At 49.1% G+C, this 14,157-nt stretch overlaps 1 protein-coding gene across 2 annotated transcripts in view; it reads right to left on the bottom strand.

Moving 5' to 3' along the window:
- Positions 1 to 147: 147 nt before the first annotated feature.
- The window catches only part of rnf213b (ring finger protein 213b), a 29,021-nt gene continuing 15,011 nt past the window's right edge, over positions 148 to 14,157 (bottom strand). Inside the window, exons 27-65 of one of the 2 annotated variants that reach the window (XR_013467661.1) lie at positions 14,018 to 14,154; positions 13,817 to 13,915; positions 13,619 to 13,731; positions 13,392 to 13,505; positions 13,254 to 13,300; positions 13,015 to 13,171; positions 12,704 to 12,839; positions 12,358 to 12,546; positions 11,784 to 11,917; positions 11,528 to 11,703; positions 11,242 to 11,445; positions 10,707 to 10,894; positions 10,518 to 10,638; positions 10,161 to 10,261; positions 9,864 to 10,040; positions 9,639 to 9,784; positions 9,440 to 9,539; positions 9,077 to 9,188; positions 8,789 to 8,993; positions 8,491 to 8,681; positions 8,011 to 8,133; positions 7,537 to 7,591; positions 7,206 to 7,448; positions 6,801 to 6,882; positions 6,687 to 6,721; positions 6,505 to 6,602; positions 6,281 to 6,431; positions 6,036 to 6,198; positions 5,868 to 5,962; positions 4,686 to 4,934; positions 4,218 to 4,350; positions 4,026 to 4,109; positions 3,558 to 3,714; positions 3,099 to 3,300; positions 2,923 to 3,000; positions 2,277 to 2,474; positions 1,809 to 1,898; positions 1,005 to 1,183; positions 148 to 529 (exon numbers count right to left, since the gene is read on the bottom strand). Coding sequence is in view for 1 of the 2 variants with exons in the window: in XM_040177210.2 (XP_040033144.2) it covers positions 391 to 529; positions 1,005 to 1,183; positions 1,809 to 1,898; positions 2,277 to 2,474; positions 2,923 to 3,000; positions 3,099 to 3,300; positions 3,558 to 3,714; positions 4,026 to 4,109; positions 4,218 to 4,350; positions 4,686 to 4,934; positions 5,868 to 5,962; positions 6,036 to 6,198; positions 6,281 to 6,431; positions 6,505 to 6,602; positions 6,687 to 6,721; positions 6,801 to 6,882; positions 7,206 to 7,448; positions 7,537 to 7,638; positions 8,011 to 8,133; positions 8,491 to 8,681; positions 8,789 to 8,993; positions 9,077 to 9,188; positions 9,440 to 9,539; positions 9,639 to 9,784; positions 9,864 to 10,040; positions 10,161 to 10,261; positions 10,518 to 10,638; positions 10,707 to 10,894; positions 11,242 to 11,445; positions 11,528 to 11,703; positions 11,784 to 11,917; positions 12,358 to 12,546; positions 12,704 to 12,839; positions 13,015 to 13,171; positions 13,254 to 13,300; positions 13,392 to 13,505; positions 13,619 to 13,731; positions 13,817 to 13,915; positions 14,018 to 14,154 (5,448 nt within the window). In the remaining variant the exon portion in view is untranslated. Of the gene's footprint in view, positions 530 to 1,004; positions 1,184 to 1,808; positions 1,899 to 2,276; positions 2,475 to 2,922; positions 3,001 to 3,098; positions 3,301 to 3,557; positions 3,715 to 4,025; positions 4,110 to 4,217; positions 4,351 to 4,685; positions 4,935 to 5,867; positions 5,963 to 6,035; positions 6,199 to 6,280; positions 6,432 to 6,504; positions 6,603 to 6,686; positions 6,722 to 6,800; positions 6,883 to 7,205; positions 7,449 to 7,536; positions 7,639 to 8,010; positions 8,134 to 8,490; positions 8,682 to 8,788; positions 8,994 to 9,076; positions 9,189 to 9,439; positions 9,540 to 9,638; positions 9,785 to 9,863; positions 10,041 to 10,160; positions 10,262 to 10,517; positions 10,639 to 10,706; positions 10,895 to 11,241; positions 11,446 to 11,527; positions 11,704 to 11,783; positions 11,918 to 12,357; positions 12,547 to 12,703; positions 12,840 to 13,014; positions 13,172 to 13,253; positions 13,301 to 13,391; positions 13,506 to 13,618; positions 13,732 to 13,816; positions 13,916 to 14,017; positions 14,155 to 14,157 lie in introns of both variants that reach the window. The other variant, XM_040177210.2, reaches the window with a different exon arrangement.

Raw genomic sequence — 14,157 nt, 5'->3', positions numbered from 1 at the left:
GAGGAGGAACAGCGGCTCTCTGGGCGTGGATCTGATTGGCTCGAGCGGGATGTCGGTCTGCGGGGCGGTTACGGAGGGGCGGGGCCGCAACAACGGTTCGGTTGACTTTGCAAAGGGAAGCGTGAGCGCAAAATCACATTTGAGAGATGTTTTATAGTGGTTTTATTAATTGTTTCCAGAATGCTCATTATCAGATTCAACACGTAACATCAGGAATGTAAACGGGCTTTAAATGTATTCATTTGTATCAACCGTTACACAAAACAATAATCACACTGATGTGGAATGAATTCAGTATTCTGATATCCCAATGACAGCTCATCCTGACAACAGTAACAAAAATAAATCATGGAAATAGAACGGATTTTTAAATGAGTCTGCAGAAATCATTTATCTTCTTTTAAACTCCACAGCAGCCCTCCACACGTCGGCCGCTTGTCCCAGTGTGATTTTCTCTGGTAAAGACTCGAGCCCCAGCAGCACCGGAGGCGTCTTCTGCTCCAAATGGACCTCTAAAGTGGACCTGATGCTGCGGGCAGCCGGGAGAGGAGGGCACAAAGCAAAACAAGTGTTAGCGCTGCATCCATTGTTTACACCACACGCATTCCTCCTCACTTCCCTGTGCAGCTGCTGCTTCAATAGAAAGGACCTGTGGTCGAGGGGAACAACTTAAGCTCTTTTCCCCTGACAGATGGCTGCCTGGGGGGGTCACGCTCTAGTCCTGGAAGTCAAAAAGGCCCCAAATCCCAGGGGAGAGACCTCCACACTTCACTGTGATTAAAGCGGTGTAGAATCAGCAGATTCCTTTAGACGAGGGCGGCGCTCTTTAAACCGACAACATCCTCATTGCTGAAAACACCTCTTGGGTAAACTAAGGAACAGATGTAAATAATGCAAATGCTTCTGGGACTGTTTTTCCATTTGGCGTGTTACTTCTCACAAAAGTTGAACCCACAAATGGTGCTTTGGTTGTGTTTTCACTATGGGGGGGGCGGGGGTCTTACTCCCAGTGTGGCTGGTAACCCTGGTCAGTCCCGGCGCTGCTGGTCTTCAGCAGCAGAATTTCATGTAGCTCTCGGGAGAAGGCGCAGACGTCCACGTCGGCGAGGAAGACCTTCAGCTCTTTCCGCTCTTCCTCAGACAGCTTCTGCTGGAACTCGGGGGGGAGCCTCCGAAACGGGTCCTGGAACACCAACACGAAGCGTGAGCTCTGATCTGTTCCGCTGTGCAGTACAAATTCCTCAAATTCTGTTTTTATTGGGGTCAGATGTGGGGCGCGGCGGCCGTGTGAGACGGCACGCTTTGAGGAGATGTCGCTCCGAATGGTGTTTTGGGTCAAAGGGAGTTTAAAAAAACAAATGCTGTGGTGGAGGTTCTTTGTGGGTTCGATGCTTTAAAGCCTTGAACTGCGGCTTAACAGCTGTGACTGAAAAATAGGATTATTGTGGCTCGCGCTTGTATTTTCCTGCAAATCTATTATGTTATTATCTATATATTTGTATTATAATATTATATTTTTTAGGCTGAGAGAGACAACTTTGTCAAATTCATTCAAATTATTAATTAATTATGATGTTTAATTTAACAATGTGTTTTAGGCTCTGGCTGTCTGGATAGTTGGAAATAAAACATTTTATTTTCAGCTTTTACAATAAACCTTTGTGATTTGTTTATGAACACCAAAGAAACGTCATGTTTTTCAATTAAAATATCTTCATTTGGAGGCTTTCACACATATTGATAAGTTAAATGTTGAATTAGATTATTGTGTGTGTAATTATTGCTTTCATGTTTCATATCTGACTTACCTGATTTCTGTTGAGCATAAGCTCAGATTTCCATGAAGTCAGGATCTGCCAGGTGAAGACGCTGTGTTCCAGTCTGCTCTCCCCCAGAGCCTGAAACACGTCACACGTTTCACCAGAAACATTAACGTTTTTTAGAGATTCTCAATCACAACTTTTTTTTTTTTGCAGCCAATTGTTTAAATGTATATTCTGTACTATTGCTGCATGTTAATGCGCGGTCACTTGAATGGAGATTGTTAAAGCAATTCAATATTTGCACTGAGCTGCACGACATTTTAAGTATTCCAAGTCCGATAACGGATCTTTAATCTTTCCCAAAAATGTAAATAAAGTAATGATTTAAAGTAGAACGTAAACTGTCTTAACTAAGGCTAAAAACCTCACAATTCTGGGAGTCCTGGACCTTAATACCGGTTTTAAATCAGAGCACCAGATTGGATTTCTCTCATTTATTTCCGGGGTCTCTACCTTGGTCACGGTGCTGGAAATCTGCCTTTCCATCCGCAGCGTGTCGGCGAGGTAGGACAGCAGCCGAGCCCTCGGATCTCCGCCCGTCTTGCCGAGAAGGCGCAGGCCGATCTCCACCACGTGCACAGCGTCGCACGCGTCCGTGTAGGACCGCAGCACCGTCCTCGTGGCGCTGCTCGCCGAGCCCTTCAGCGGCTCCTGCGGGGCGGACGGAGCAGAGGGAAGGGAAGGAATCTCACTTCGATCCCACAGAGGAAACTACCGAGAACCTGAAGGATAAACACTGAGGGAAGCTAATCCAACATATTTAACTGTTCCTTTTTAGTGAAACGCTCTAATTTGAGTAACGTCTGGTGAACAATTACAGTGTATATATCTTCTCCTTTTATTGTGAAAGGTAACGAGTGGATCGGGTCCATGCTGCCTTTGTCAAAGCTGAAAGGAGTAATAAACCTTAGTGTGCATTTGTAATGTGTTCCTCACATCCTGATGATGGATGATGCCTTTTTTGCAGCGCAATCATTTTTGCTCTGTGTCAAAGTACTCAGTTCAAAATAAAATAAATGTCACCAGATTGATATTAAAAAGACCACTAAAACAAACAAAAGCTTTTGAAATGAGATTGGAGTACGTGAACTGGTCTCACCTGACGGATCTTGTCCCGGACCGCGTTAAGGACCACAGAGAAGTCCTGCAGGTGTCTGTTCAGGTACCTGGAGGTGTCCTGGTTGTGAGCAGAGAGGACGGCAGCGCCGGTCAGCAGGAGGTTTGCTTTTACTCCACATGCAGCCGCGTGATTGGTTCACGTGTTTCTTTTGTTACCGCTTGGATAAGTGGTTTTCCGGCCAGGAAGCGGCGAGCCAGCTGGGTTTGGATGCCCGGCAGGTCGTAGCTTCTGTCCGTCTCCCCTCCTTTCTGCAGCGTGTAGTGGCAGTGCGATAAAACCAGAGGCAGCAGCTCTCTCTCTGGGCTGCACAGCGTCAGCTGGGTCTCTGAGACGCTCTCTAAAGGAACACTGTACTCACTGGGGAAACCAAACCAAAGGTCCGGCGTGAGCCGGGTTAAACACAGGTACCACAGGGACAAAAGCACAGCTGACTGATGGGACCGGTACTGTGCTAGTACACGTACATGGACGTATATGGACCTTGAATTGATAATGGTTGAATGAACTTCAGTTGAAAGCGAAGCGTTTGCACCAGGAACGTTTCAGGAGAACCGTGTGGAGGCTCAGAAGGAGCTTCCAGACATCGCGTGTCTCTGCCCCCGGGACGTACTGACCTGTCCTCCGGCCGGCTCGCTCTCACCAGGCTGTTGTGAGTCTCCAGCAGGAAGTCCACCAGAGCCCGGAGGCTCGATCCCGGTCCGTGGCGGCTCGGAGTCAGAAACTCTGCGGAGCTCTCGGCTGTGAAGTCCACGTCCACACTCGAGTACGCTGCTACAATTTCATTCAATAAAAAAATCAATCAAGACATAATAATGAGACATTAGTTCATCTTATGAATTCAAATATAGACGTATTATGAAGAAATAAAATTAATGACAAACAAAATGTAATATTTTCACTATTTCCCTTAATATTACGACACTGGACCCTGAAGACACAATAAATACTGAGCGCAACATATTAAGAATAAACTAATAATTCATAATTACTTAATATCTTTATTGTGCAGTGGATCTAACAAACACTTAATGACTGAAAGGTGAGATTATTGATCTTTAGTCGCTGTAGACTGAAATGCTTACAGCTGTTTGCCACCTCGGCTCTGAGGCAGTTCCACACATGCATGAAGGTCTTCACTCTCTCCAGGATCCTCTTCTTCTGGCATCCTGAGTGGACAACGACAAAGCTCAGCGCGCGTGTGTGTGTGTGTGTGTGCCGATGTTTCACGGCTGCTGTTGTTGTTGTTGTGCGTTCAGTGTTGAATCAAAACACACCGTCCGGTATGTTCTGTAGCACCTGAGCCACGGTCTGCTCCGCGGGGTGCGAGCTGAGAGGAACCGCCCTCAGCAGGTCGGACTGCAGCGCGGCCAGCTCAGGTAGGTGGTGGAGCTGCCGCACGCAGGGAACCTGTGGCAGAGTCAGCACGGGCCACAACACAACACACTGAGAAGATACATCCAACATGCATACACCTCAGCGGTCCTGGTTTCACAGGTAGAATATATGTATTAAACAACATATATTACGTCATTTTGATGCAAATCTTAAACCTAGATGCAGATTAAGCTTCTCAACTCCTTCTATTATTGTAACTTATAATAACTTATTAGAATAATCGTGTTGGAGATGGTGCTGATAGCTGAGGGGAAGCTTTGTGCCATCAGGCCTCAATGCTCCTCAGATCCTGGTTCCCTGGTTCCCAGTGAGAAGATCTCGCATGGCCCCCTGATGAGGACCCCTACCTTCTGGAGGAACAGGCCCAGCAGCGGTAAGGAGATCCTCCCCTGTGCTTCGCCCACCAGCTGAGTGAAGCGCTCCACTGTCATGTACTCCGGCAGAGTCCAGAAGGTGGAGCGATGGGTCGGGCAGTCGGAGGGGAGGGACAACATGGTCCCCGGGTCCCCAGAGAGGAGAGTCATCAGGGGACTTCCAGTAAGTCCGTCGTCACCACCGATTCTGTCCTGAGCTTCAGCCAGATTCAGCTGCAAATGCTGCAAACAGGAGACATCAACTTCTATCACTTTGTGTCCTTCTTCTGAGAAGGTCACAAGTATTGAATACAGCTACAGACCTTTAAGCTTCAGCAAGAGTGTAACTAAGCCCCTAACCTGCATACATAGGTGTACTTGGTAGTGTTTTGATGGATTCAGGTCCAAAATATGTAGTTGAATTCAAAATATTAGATATAAATATACGTAGTCAAAGCCCTCCTCCGGTTGACACCTTTCTTATTAGCTGATCTGGAGACAGGTGACCTCAATGGAAGCAGCTTTTGTTGCCAACCAACCCCAAGTGCTAAGGCTAATCACTAGCATACATGGAGCTAGCTCTAATGCTAATCACTAGCATACATGGAGATAGCTCTAATGCTAATCACTAGCATTACACGGAGCTAGCTCTAATGCTAATCACTAGCATACATGGAGCTAGCTCTAATGCTAATCACTAGCATACATGGAGATAGCTCTAATGCTAATCACTAGCATACATGGAGCTAGCTCTAATGCTAATCACTAGCATACATGGAGATAGCTCTAATGCTAATCACTAGCATACACGGAGCTAGCTCTAATGCTAATCACTAGCATACACGGAGCTAGCTCTAATGCTAATCACCAGCACATTCAGTAATGAACACTGGTTCTGCAGGTCGTGTGGTGATGTCTGTTCAGGGTGGATAGAGCCCCCCCCTCAAAGCTTTATTAGCAACACTTCAAGGGGGGTCTCAACAACCGTCCTATGGAAAAGCTTGGACATTGTCTCTCTTCTTCGTGGATCCCAGGACAGTAACTAGAAGAATTTGAGTCAGCTTTGAGCATCGTCTCGGCTGTTTCACACTGACGTACTTGTTCCTGTTCTAGAAGGGTTTTTTACTTTGTATTTCCAGGTGTTCAGCGACTCCTTATATGCATCTTATTTCTCACCTGAAGTACTGGGTTGATGGCGGAGTCACAGACGAGCTTCTCCCAGAGCTGCCGCCCTTGTTTGGTCGACAGATCCAGAGAAGCTCCGCGGGAACCTTTGTGAACATTCAACGCGTTACGCCACCTTCTCCACGCAATGAAAGCAGCTGCTGGAACGGTTATGATCACCTGGCTGTTCTGCGCATGTGTTGAGAATCAGATGAACCGTCACAGCCGTGTTGTCCATGTTCTGGTCCAGCGCCTTGCCCAGCACACAGAGGTCCTTCTCCAGGTGTCCCCACAGGAAGCTCTGGACATCCCTGGGCCTCGGGTGGATCATGTCCCCGACTCGCTACAACAAATCCCCACTGGAGTGTTAGTACGTCGGGCCGCAGGGTCGACACCTGTGATGGATACGTGGTGCGCGGCCTCACTCTGTCGTTTCTCACTGCGCCTTGAAGCATGGCGAGGTGCGTGAGGAGCCGCAGGATGCAGGACTTAGCCACCGTCATCTGTCTCTCGGGGGCTTCAGACCTCTGCTCGGCGTCTCCTAATATGTGTCCCGTCCGAGTTTGATCCTGAGCACTGAGGCGGTACAACGATGAAATGTCTGACTGAGAGAAGGGCCACGAAGCAGCGCGTCTGAAGGGATTCATACCTTTGCACTGCAGTGAATCCTGCTACCGGTTGGTGCCGCTCGCCACCGATCAGGACTCCACACTCGGGACAATGTCTCATTTCCACCGGTCTGCCACACTACGGGACAATGGAGGAGCATCGAATGTGTTACTTCTTGAATATCTCCAAATGAAAGCTGGCTCAAAGGGGAGCAACTCGTACCTCTGTCACAATGCACGGGTGTCCATTAGTGCAGTCTGTGAATGTAAAACACATCACGTTAACAACCCGATGGGACATGTGGACAGAGGCGATGAACAGATGTGAAATACTTACAGTACATCTGCGCCTTTTTGTCTCTAAACCACTGTTTGACTTCGCTCATGTGATCATCGGGCATCGTTGGCAGAAAATAATTCTGGGAGGGAGAAGTGAGTTGTATTAATAAAAGTGACTCCACTTCTCTCTTGATTTATTCCCTCAGTAAACATTGCAAACAGGAGTTTATGGTCTCAGTCTCTAGTTTACAGTCTTCTTCAACACAACATGATGTTCATTTAGTAGATTATGGTCCATGTAGAGTCAAACAGACCATAAAGCAGGGGAGGCTTTAAGGCGGGGCTACGCGCTGATTGGCAGGTCTTTAGAGCGTCACATAACATCAGTACGCGGACCGATGAGTGATGTCCCCATGGGGACATTTAGCTGAAGAGCCCCAGTAAAAGAGAAGAAGTGTCTCACTTTCACATTCTGAGGCTGACAGGCGATCTGATGCAGCGGAACCAGCACAGGGTTCCCACTGAGCACCACAGAGTCCAGGTGGACCAGCAGCTCCAGGAGCGTTTGTCTCTGAGGACAAAGAAGCGCATGGATCTGGAGATCCGAGCTCGGCCCGCCGATCTTATTGGACAGAAGCGCGGCGCAGAAGTCCCTGAACTCTGGCGGCTTGACGCTCTTCAGGAGCTCCTCCAGCCTCGCCAGGTCCTGTCAGGTCAAGCAGAGCCACGAGTTTAGCAGGAGAACGTAACTGCACCATGGACGTGTTCAACCCGGTGACATCATGTGTTCTGACCTGAGGGGGGGGCAGCACGCTGCGCTCAGGTGATTTGTAGCGGCAGGTGACCTGTCTGAACAAAGCCAGAGGCAGCAGACTGCTGTGAGAAGCCCTCAGCTTCTGCAGACCGGAACACAGACGTGTTTTTACATTTTACTCATATTCAGCATTTAATAAACGCTTTGTAAACTGAGTTCACAGTTCATCCATGTATGAACATCTTTAAGGCATTTTAAACATTTTTGTTACAAAAGTGACTCATAAATAAATCACATAAACGATGAAGTTAAAGTCACACTTATAGAATAATTAAAACAATTGAAACTTTATCACAACAATGCATGTATATTATAATCTCTAAATAATGGAATAGGACGACTTCTAACGGCCATCAGGAGACATCAGATCATCAGCTGCTCTTCTCTCCTCTGAATGAACTAGAATAAATGGACATATTCGTACACGTCGTGTCAGCCGTAGAGTCTCTCTGACCTGTATTTGTGCCGCGAAGGAGTCCGATTGCTTCTCCAGCAGAACGTGGCCCACGGCGTCCCTCAGGTCTCGGTACGCCGTCCCGCAGCAGAGGAACTGGTCCAGGTTGGTAGGAATTATCCTCTGGAGAGGACAAAATGATATATGTATAGTTATCGGTTCCGGTTTATGGAAATCACGTCACAAATTCATTTCTTAGTCATTTGAGTTTGTAGATAAAAAAAAAAAACTATTTTCAGTCTCCATTATCATCTATTATCTTGATTAAAATATCAGAAACAACACTTTTCTTTGGAGTATTTGATAATACATTGATTATATACCTCAATAATAAGAATACTTATAATAATAATAAAAGTATCTATTTGTTTTAGATTTTCATCGCGCAAAATTTATTAAAAAAATATCTAAACATAAAAATTGAAAAACGACACATTTTAGATTTCGATTTGCTCACGAGGAGCATTCAGAGGTCTCTACCTGCAGCTGGAGCAGGCTGGGGGGGAACATCCATCTCCAGGCCGGTTGGTTCATCAGGGACAGGATGCATTCCACACCGGAGAGCCTGTGCAGGGCTCTCACCAGGTAGACCCGGTGCCAGTCGTCGGCGCCGCTCTCACACGCCGCCTTCACCTGCTGCAGGTATCGGGCCTCCTCGCCCTGTGGTCTGCCTGCAGGTCACCAGGAAACACGCCGTTTTACTTCCACGCACCATCTGAGCCGGTTTCAGAGCCCCGTGTCGATGCATCACGCGCCACTTTATCCTGAGGTTTCACACCTTGACCGGCGGCGCCCTGCAGCAGGCGGGCGGCCTCGCTCAGGCACACTCGGAGCCTGGCGATGTTGAGCAGGAACTGCGCCGGGTCCTGATGTCTGCGGGGAGTCTGCCCAGCGGCGACGCTGCAGAGAAACACCATTTCCGCCCGTCGCTGCTGCTCTCCGTTCCGCTGGGCTCCTTTCGCCTCGGAGCACAGCAGGGAGTCCTGGGGGAGGACGGCGGGCCTCATCAATGGAGGAGTGGCGGCGGGCGGGATGGTCGTCACCTCAAAGGGGAGGGGACACTCACCTGGAAGCAGTTGACAAACAGCAGGTAGAGCTCCGTGCTGTCATCTCTGGCCAGAAGATTCTCCTCCAGGTTCTTCAGGTACGTCTGAATGTGAGTCTTCACCTGCTCAAAACTGAGAGGAGCACACGAGCATTCGCCCCCCCGCTGGGTCAGAATAGCTGCTGACCCTCACAGCGCCACCTAGCGTCTGCCAAAGTCTACCGAATCGAGTTAGAAATATTACACTTGATTATAAGTTAACTTTTTCATTTTAAAAGTGAGTCTCAAACCTTGTTTTGTCAATGAATCCACATGAATAAAATGAGTGAAATGAGGAATAACTCCACCAGCGTGGTGTTACTACTTCGGACCCCTTCCTCTCACCTGTGCTGCAGCAGCAGCTTGGGCAGCACTGAGCGCACCACCGGGCTGTTGTCCACGCACTCCAGGAAGGGCGTGAGCGCTCTGGTCCTGTACACGTCGCCTGCGTTGCACAACAACAACAACAACAACAAAAGGATTAGCATCGCGGCGCCACCATCGACGGCGTCCAGTCATCGACTCCTCCCCCTCCCCCACTGACCGCTAGCGGAGACCAGCAGGGAGAAGAGCAGCTCCACCACTCCGTCTCCGGGCGTCTGTCCCTCGGAGAGACAGAACCTGGACACCACCTCCAGGAAGAAGGCGTTACAGCGGTCCCTGACGGACGCCTGCTCCTGAAGCGCTGCCCTGAACCAGAGAGACGAAAGTCACACAGAGCTCCACCTCAGTTCCTCAGTTCCTCGTCCAGAACAGGAGACAAACTGACTTGACGTGGGGAGAAACAGTGGGCCTGAAGTCGGGGGGAAGGTCCGTCCGGCACTTAGGACACCGTCTCTGCTCCTGAGTGCAGCGCTGGAGACACGGCAGGCAGAAGACGTGCTGGCAGGGCAGGACAGCCGGCTCCTGGATCTCCGACAGGCACACCGGGCAGGAAGTGCCCGACCTTCACAGCGGACACCACAGAGTCATTACGCCACCGGGGGTCCGAACATAACGACATCTAGAAGTATTCTACTGGTTTCCAATGAAACACCAAATGCATTTTGTAAAGGCAGATCCAGACCGCAGCTCTTGGCCGATACACTCGTCGTGAAACCGATTGAGGACCCGGATCAGCTGCTGCAGTGTGTCCACGCTCCTCACGTCAGGGGACGCCTGCATCAGCTGTTGGCAGACGAGGGAAAAACGGGTCTGAAAACACGTCTCGTTTCAACAAGAAGCTCTTTGCTGGTCCTTCTGGTTGTTTCACTCAAGGAAACACGTACGAACCAGGAAGACACACAAGGACCGTAGCACAGGGAGCAAAAGGATCAGCTAAAGGACGACGGGGACACAAAACAACAACAAAGAGATGCAAAAAAGCTTACACAACTATTATAAAAAGGGAAACAACCGCAATGCGACATGAAACTCTACTTACGCTGAGGTGAAGGCTGCAGTGCTTCAGCGCCACTTCTCTCAGCCGCGAGTCTTTCGGTGTCACTCTGAAAACGACGTGCTGGACGAAAGATGCAACGACCAGCATCCCGTGCCACAGAGACCTGAGAGCGCAAACAGGGTCATCGATGAACTTTAACAACACTAATCGACGCCACTGCGACGGCCTCACCGGATGGAGTCCAGGCGCTGCAGGCCGCCGGCGCTGCAGAGGGTTCTGTATCTCTGGGCGAACACTCGGTCCAGACACGGCTGCAGTGACGCCACGCGGCCCACAAAGAACTCGCACTCCGGCAGCGACGCGACGCTCAGCAGTTTAGTCTGTTCGACGAAGACGCCGAGCGCTCCGATGTCCTCCACCTGCCAGACATTCAAGTTCTTTAGATTTCACAACTACGGGACGTTAAGGACTGTGCTAACGCTTAGCATGTTAGCTACAGGTGGAAAAGGCTGCAGAGATGGAGAACTAAACTGACGTCAGGCGACACACAAGAGTCTCAGCAGCTGTTCTGACACACTTCAACACATTTTCTCATAGACTTCTATAGGACCAGAGCCCCCTGGTGGTCACTAGAGAGAATGCAGAATGAACTCATGAAGCGTTGACTTCTCTCCGCCCGGATGGACGTCATGTCATAGTGACGTGTTTGTCTTTCAGTGCAGGTGGACTGATGAAGGTGAAACTCATAAATGATCCAAACTCTCACCATCTCATGGGTTTCCCCCTCCGACCCCTGCTGAGCGACCGCGGCAGCCAGCCGGGGCTGCAGCAGAAACATGTGGCGGAGACAATCCAGTCGCGGGGCGAACTGTTTGCCAGCGGCCGCTATCCAAGCCGGCGAGAGCTCCGCGGCGGCGCCCACAGAGGCCTGGAGCTCCGAGACGCAGCCCAACAGGGCCCTGGAGAACACCTGGACACACAGTGGAGATGATCACATCCTGTTCCTGAAAAACAGGTTTCACGCGCATGTGAGGCAGAAAGCGCCCGTTTACCCTCAGCTCGTCATGTGACTTGATCTTCAGGGCGAGCAGCAGGAAGTCCTGCAGGTAGAGGCGCCCGTACTCCTGCTGCTCCTCGGACGAGAGCTTCTGGAAGTGACTTCCCAGCCGGCTGCTGGAGAAGGTGCTCACGAACTGGAGGATCCTCCCTGTGCCGTCCTCGGTCGTTACTGAGGGACAAGCCATGACGTTTGTGTCCACACGTCATACAGAGAGGATTCTTATTGTGCACAATAAGACAAAGGCAAACCTGGCATGAATTCTGATTCTTCCCACAAGCTTTCCAGGTGGGTTCTGACGAGCCAGCTGAACGGAGCCGTGCAGGATTGCTCTGCACCATCCAACACGAGGAAGTGATGCACAGGCACCTCCTGGTCCGACTCACTGGACATTACAATAAGCAGAGAGACAGTTGAATGGGAGAAAAAAATGACTAAGAGACATGAAACCCCCCCCCACTTGATTACTTCATTTACTTTACAAAGACAAGTTTTCTGAAATTAGTTTTTATTTTCATCTAATTTTCATACTTAACCAGAACAGAAGTGTGAAAATTGGACTAAGCCATATTTAATTTTGTTGAAATATTACAGTAAAACAGTTTTACAAAAACTAGCCATGAAGGAAATCCATCCCATATTGTATAAATGAGTCTGTGAATAATGTGTGAACAAACCCTCTGTGGAACGCTTCAGACTCAGAGAGGAACGAAGCTGTAAAGCTCGTGGATGTAAGAGCTCCTGAAGCAGATTTCTGGATCTGAGTGTAACTCCTTTAGAACCTCGGACCCGTTGGAGTCACACAGAACAAGTAACCTGTCATACCTTGAGTTGTGAAGAGACGTTAGGATTAAACTCTGTGAATCTGCCAGGATGTCCAACCACAGCTCTCTCAGGCCCCGGCTGAGTCTGCCATCGGACAGCAGGTCCAGATTCCCAAACCGATCCATAACCTCCAACATGCTGGCCAAGATGGGGGTCACGGTGGCCTGTAGACGGCGCCACAGGGTATGTCTAGTAAAAGACGGGGACAAAGAGTCACCTAAAGAACGCACATGAATGCTGACATGCAGAGGGAATTTCTAAGACCCAAAACAGGAGCCGAAGGCAAACCGAATAAAATCCCTCGATCCAGAAGCTCAATCTTTATTTAAACGTTTTCGCGCTTTACCTCAGGGTTCCGCCCTCCTGCAGAGCCTGGCGCTTCTTGGCTTCGCTGCTCACCCACTCCTTCGGGGAGCACATCACTTCTTCCCTCTGTGCCGAAGCCTCGGCCATTCTGCTCAACAGCACCTCCTGAAAGCGAGCTTCCATAAAGAATATAGTCGACATAGTTGTAAGCTATTTGTTAGATGTTTATTACGGACAAAAACGACAACATCATTGCTCACAAAGAGAGAATAAGTGATCAATAAGATCCATTTTGATAGTATTAATGTGCAAATTAGACTAAACTGATTCTCTGATGATTTATACATTTACTTTGTGTTTGCGTTTGACCAGCTCCCAGAAGAGTCAGAAGGGTGTGTATCCGCTGCATGCTCCGCGATGTCACGCCTTCGGGGTCCCTCAGCAGACCCACAGCTTTTTGGATGCATGACCTCACCAAGGCGAGGCTGTGGAGGTGGGCTCCATCTCCCTGAACGCAACCAGTTACACATGTTTAACGCCAGCACATATAAAGGGACATCAGGGTCTATTTCTTTCTAATCTGTATCCACCTGAGAGTCTCTTCTTGTCCACGCTGTTTGTCCATCGTCAAGGTGTTCTATTCAAGATAAAAATGTGGTTTATTTTAAAGTAAAAAATACGGTAAAATGACTTTTCTGTTCCATGTGTGATGGGCGGATGGTTTCTACCTGACAGGGCAGGGTGGAGTAGGTTGCTGATCAGAGTTCCACAGAAAACCGAGAGGTTCAGGCTCATGTCGTCTGAATCCCTCAGGTCATCAATGTGCACCGAGTGCCACACTCCTTTGGTGCAAAAGACAAAATATTTGAAAGCTTCACATCACAGCGTAAAAGTAAACCCCCATCACCTGGTGATCGAGGGGCGGGATCAACTGTATTGCAGTAAAACTACTCACCTCCTTGGAAACCGATGTACTGAGATTTACTCGGGATCCTAGAAACCTTCACAATGAAAATCACCCAACAGGTCGGACCCTCCAGTGACATCAAGTAGTTCATGGTGCAATATCTAGAAGCGGATGAAATCATAACACGTAAACCACTGAACAGGCATAAAGTCCAACCAGATTCTGTCCAGTATCAGCGAGCCCTACTTTGCTGAAGCTATGAGTTCATCACTGCAGTTGGTTTCCTCCAGGTCCATCTGGATGAACAGGACGTGAAGAGCGGGACTGGCATCTTGAAGGAAGCCCCTGGCACAGAATGGAGCTTTAAAGATACAAACCTGATCCCCCCCCTTTCCCCCCCCTTTCCCCCCCCTCTCACACTTCTGCTGCTATCCAACTCGTTAGTACCTTATCTTGTTGCAGAAAGAGACCTCGGTGTCAAATTGGTGGAGCGAGAGCAGCAGAGTCCTCTCACTCTGCAGTCCTAAAGCAGGGGCAACAACCCTGACGTCTGATCTGGTTAGCAAGCCAGAGAATGTGGTTACCTG

Source organism: Gasterosteus aculeatus, chromosome 5 (assembly GCF_964276395.1).
Source record: "Gasterosteus aculeatus chromosome 5, fGasAcu3.hap1.1, whole genome shotgun sequence".
Taxonomy (NCBI): Eukaryota; Metazoa; Chordata; class Actinopteri; order Perciformes; family Gasterosteidae; genus Gasterosteus; species Gasterosteus aculeatus.
Note: the sequence above shows the minus strand (reverse complement) of the source record. Positions and strands in the feature narration are given on the sequence as shown.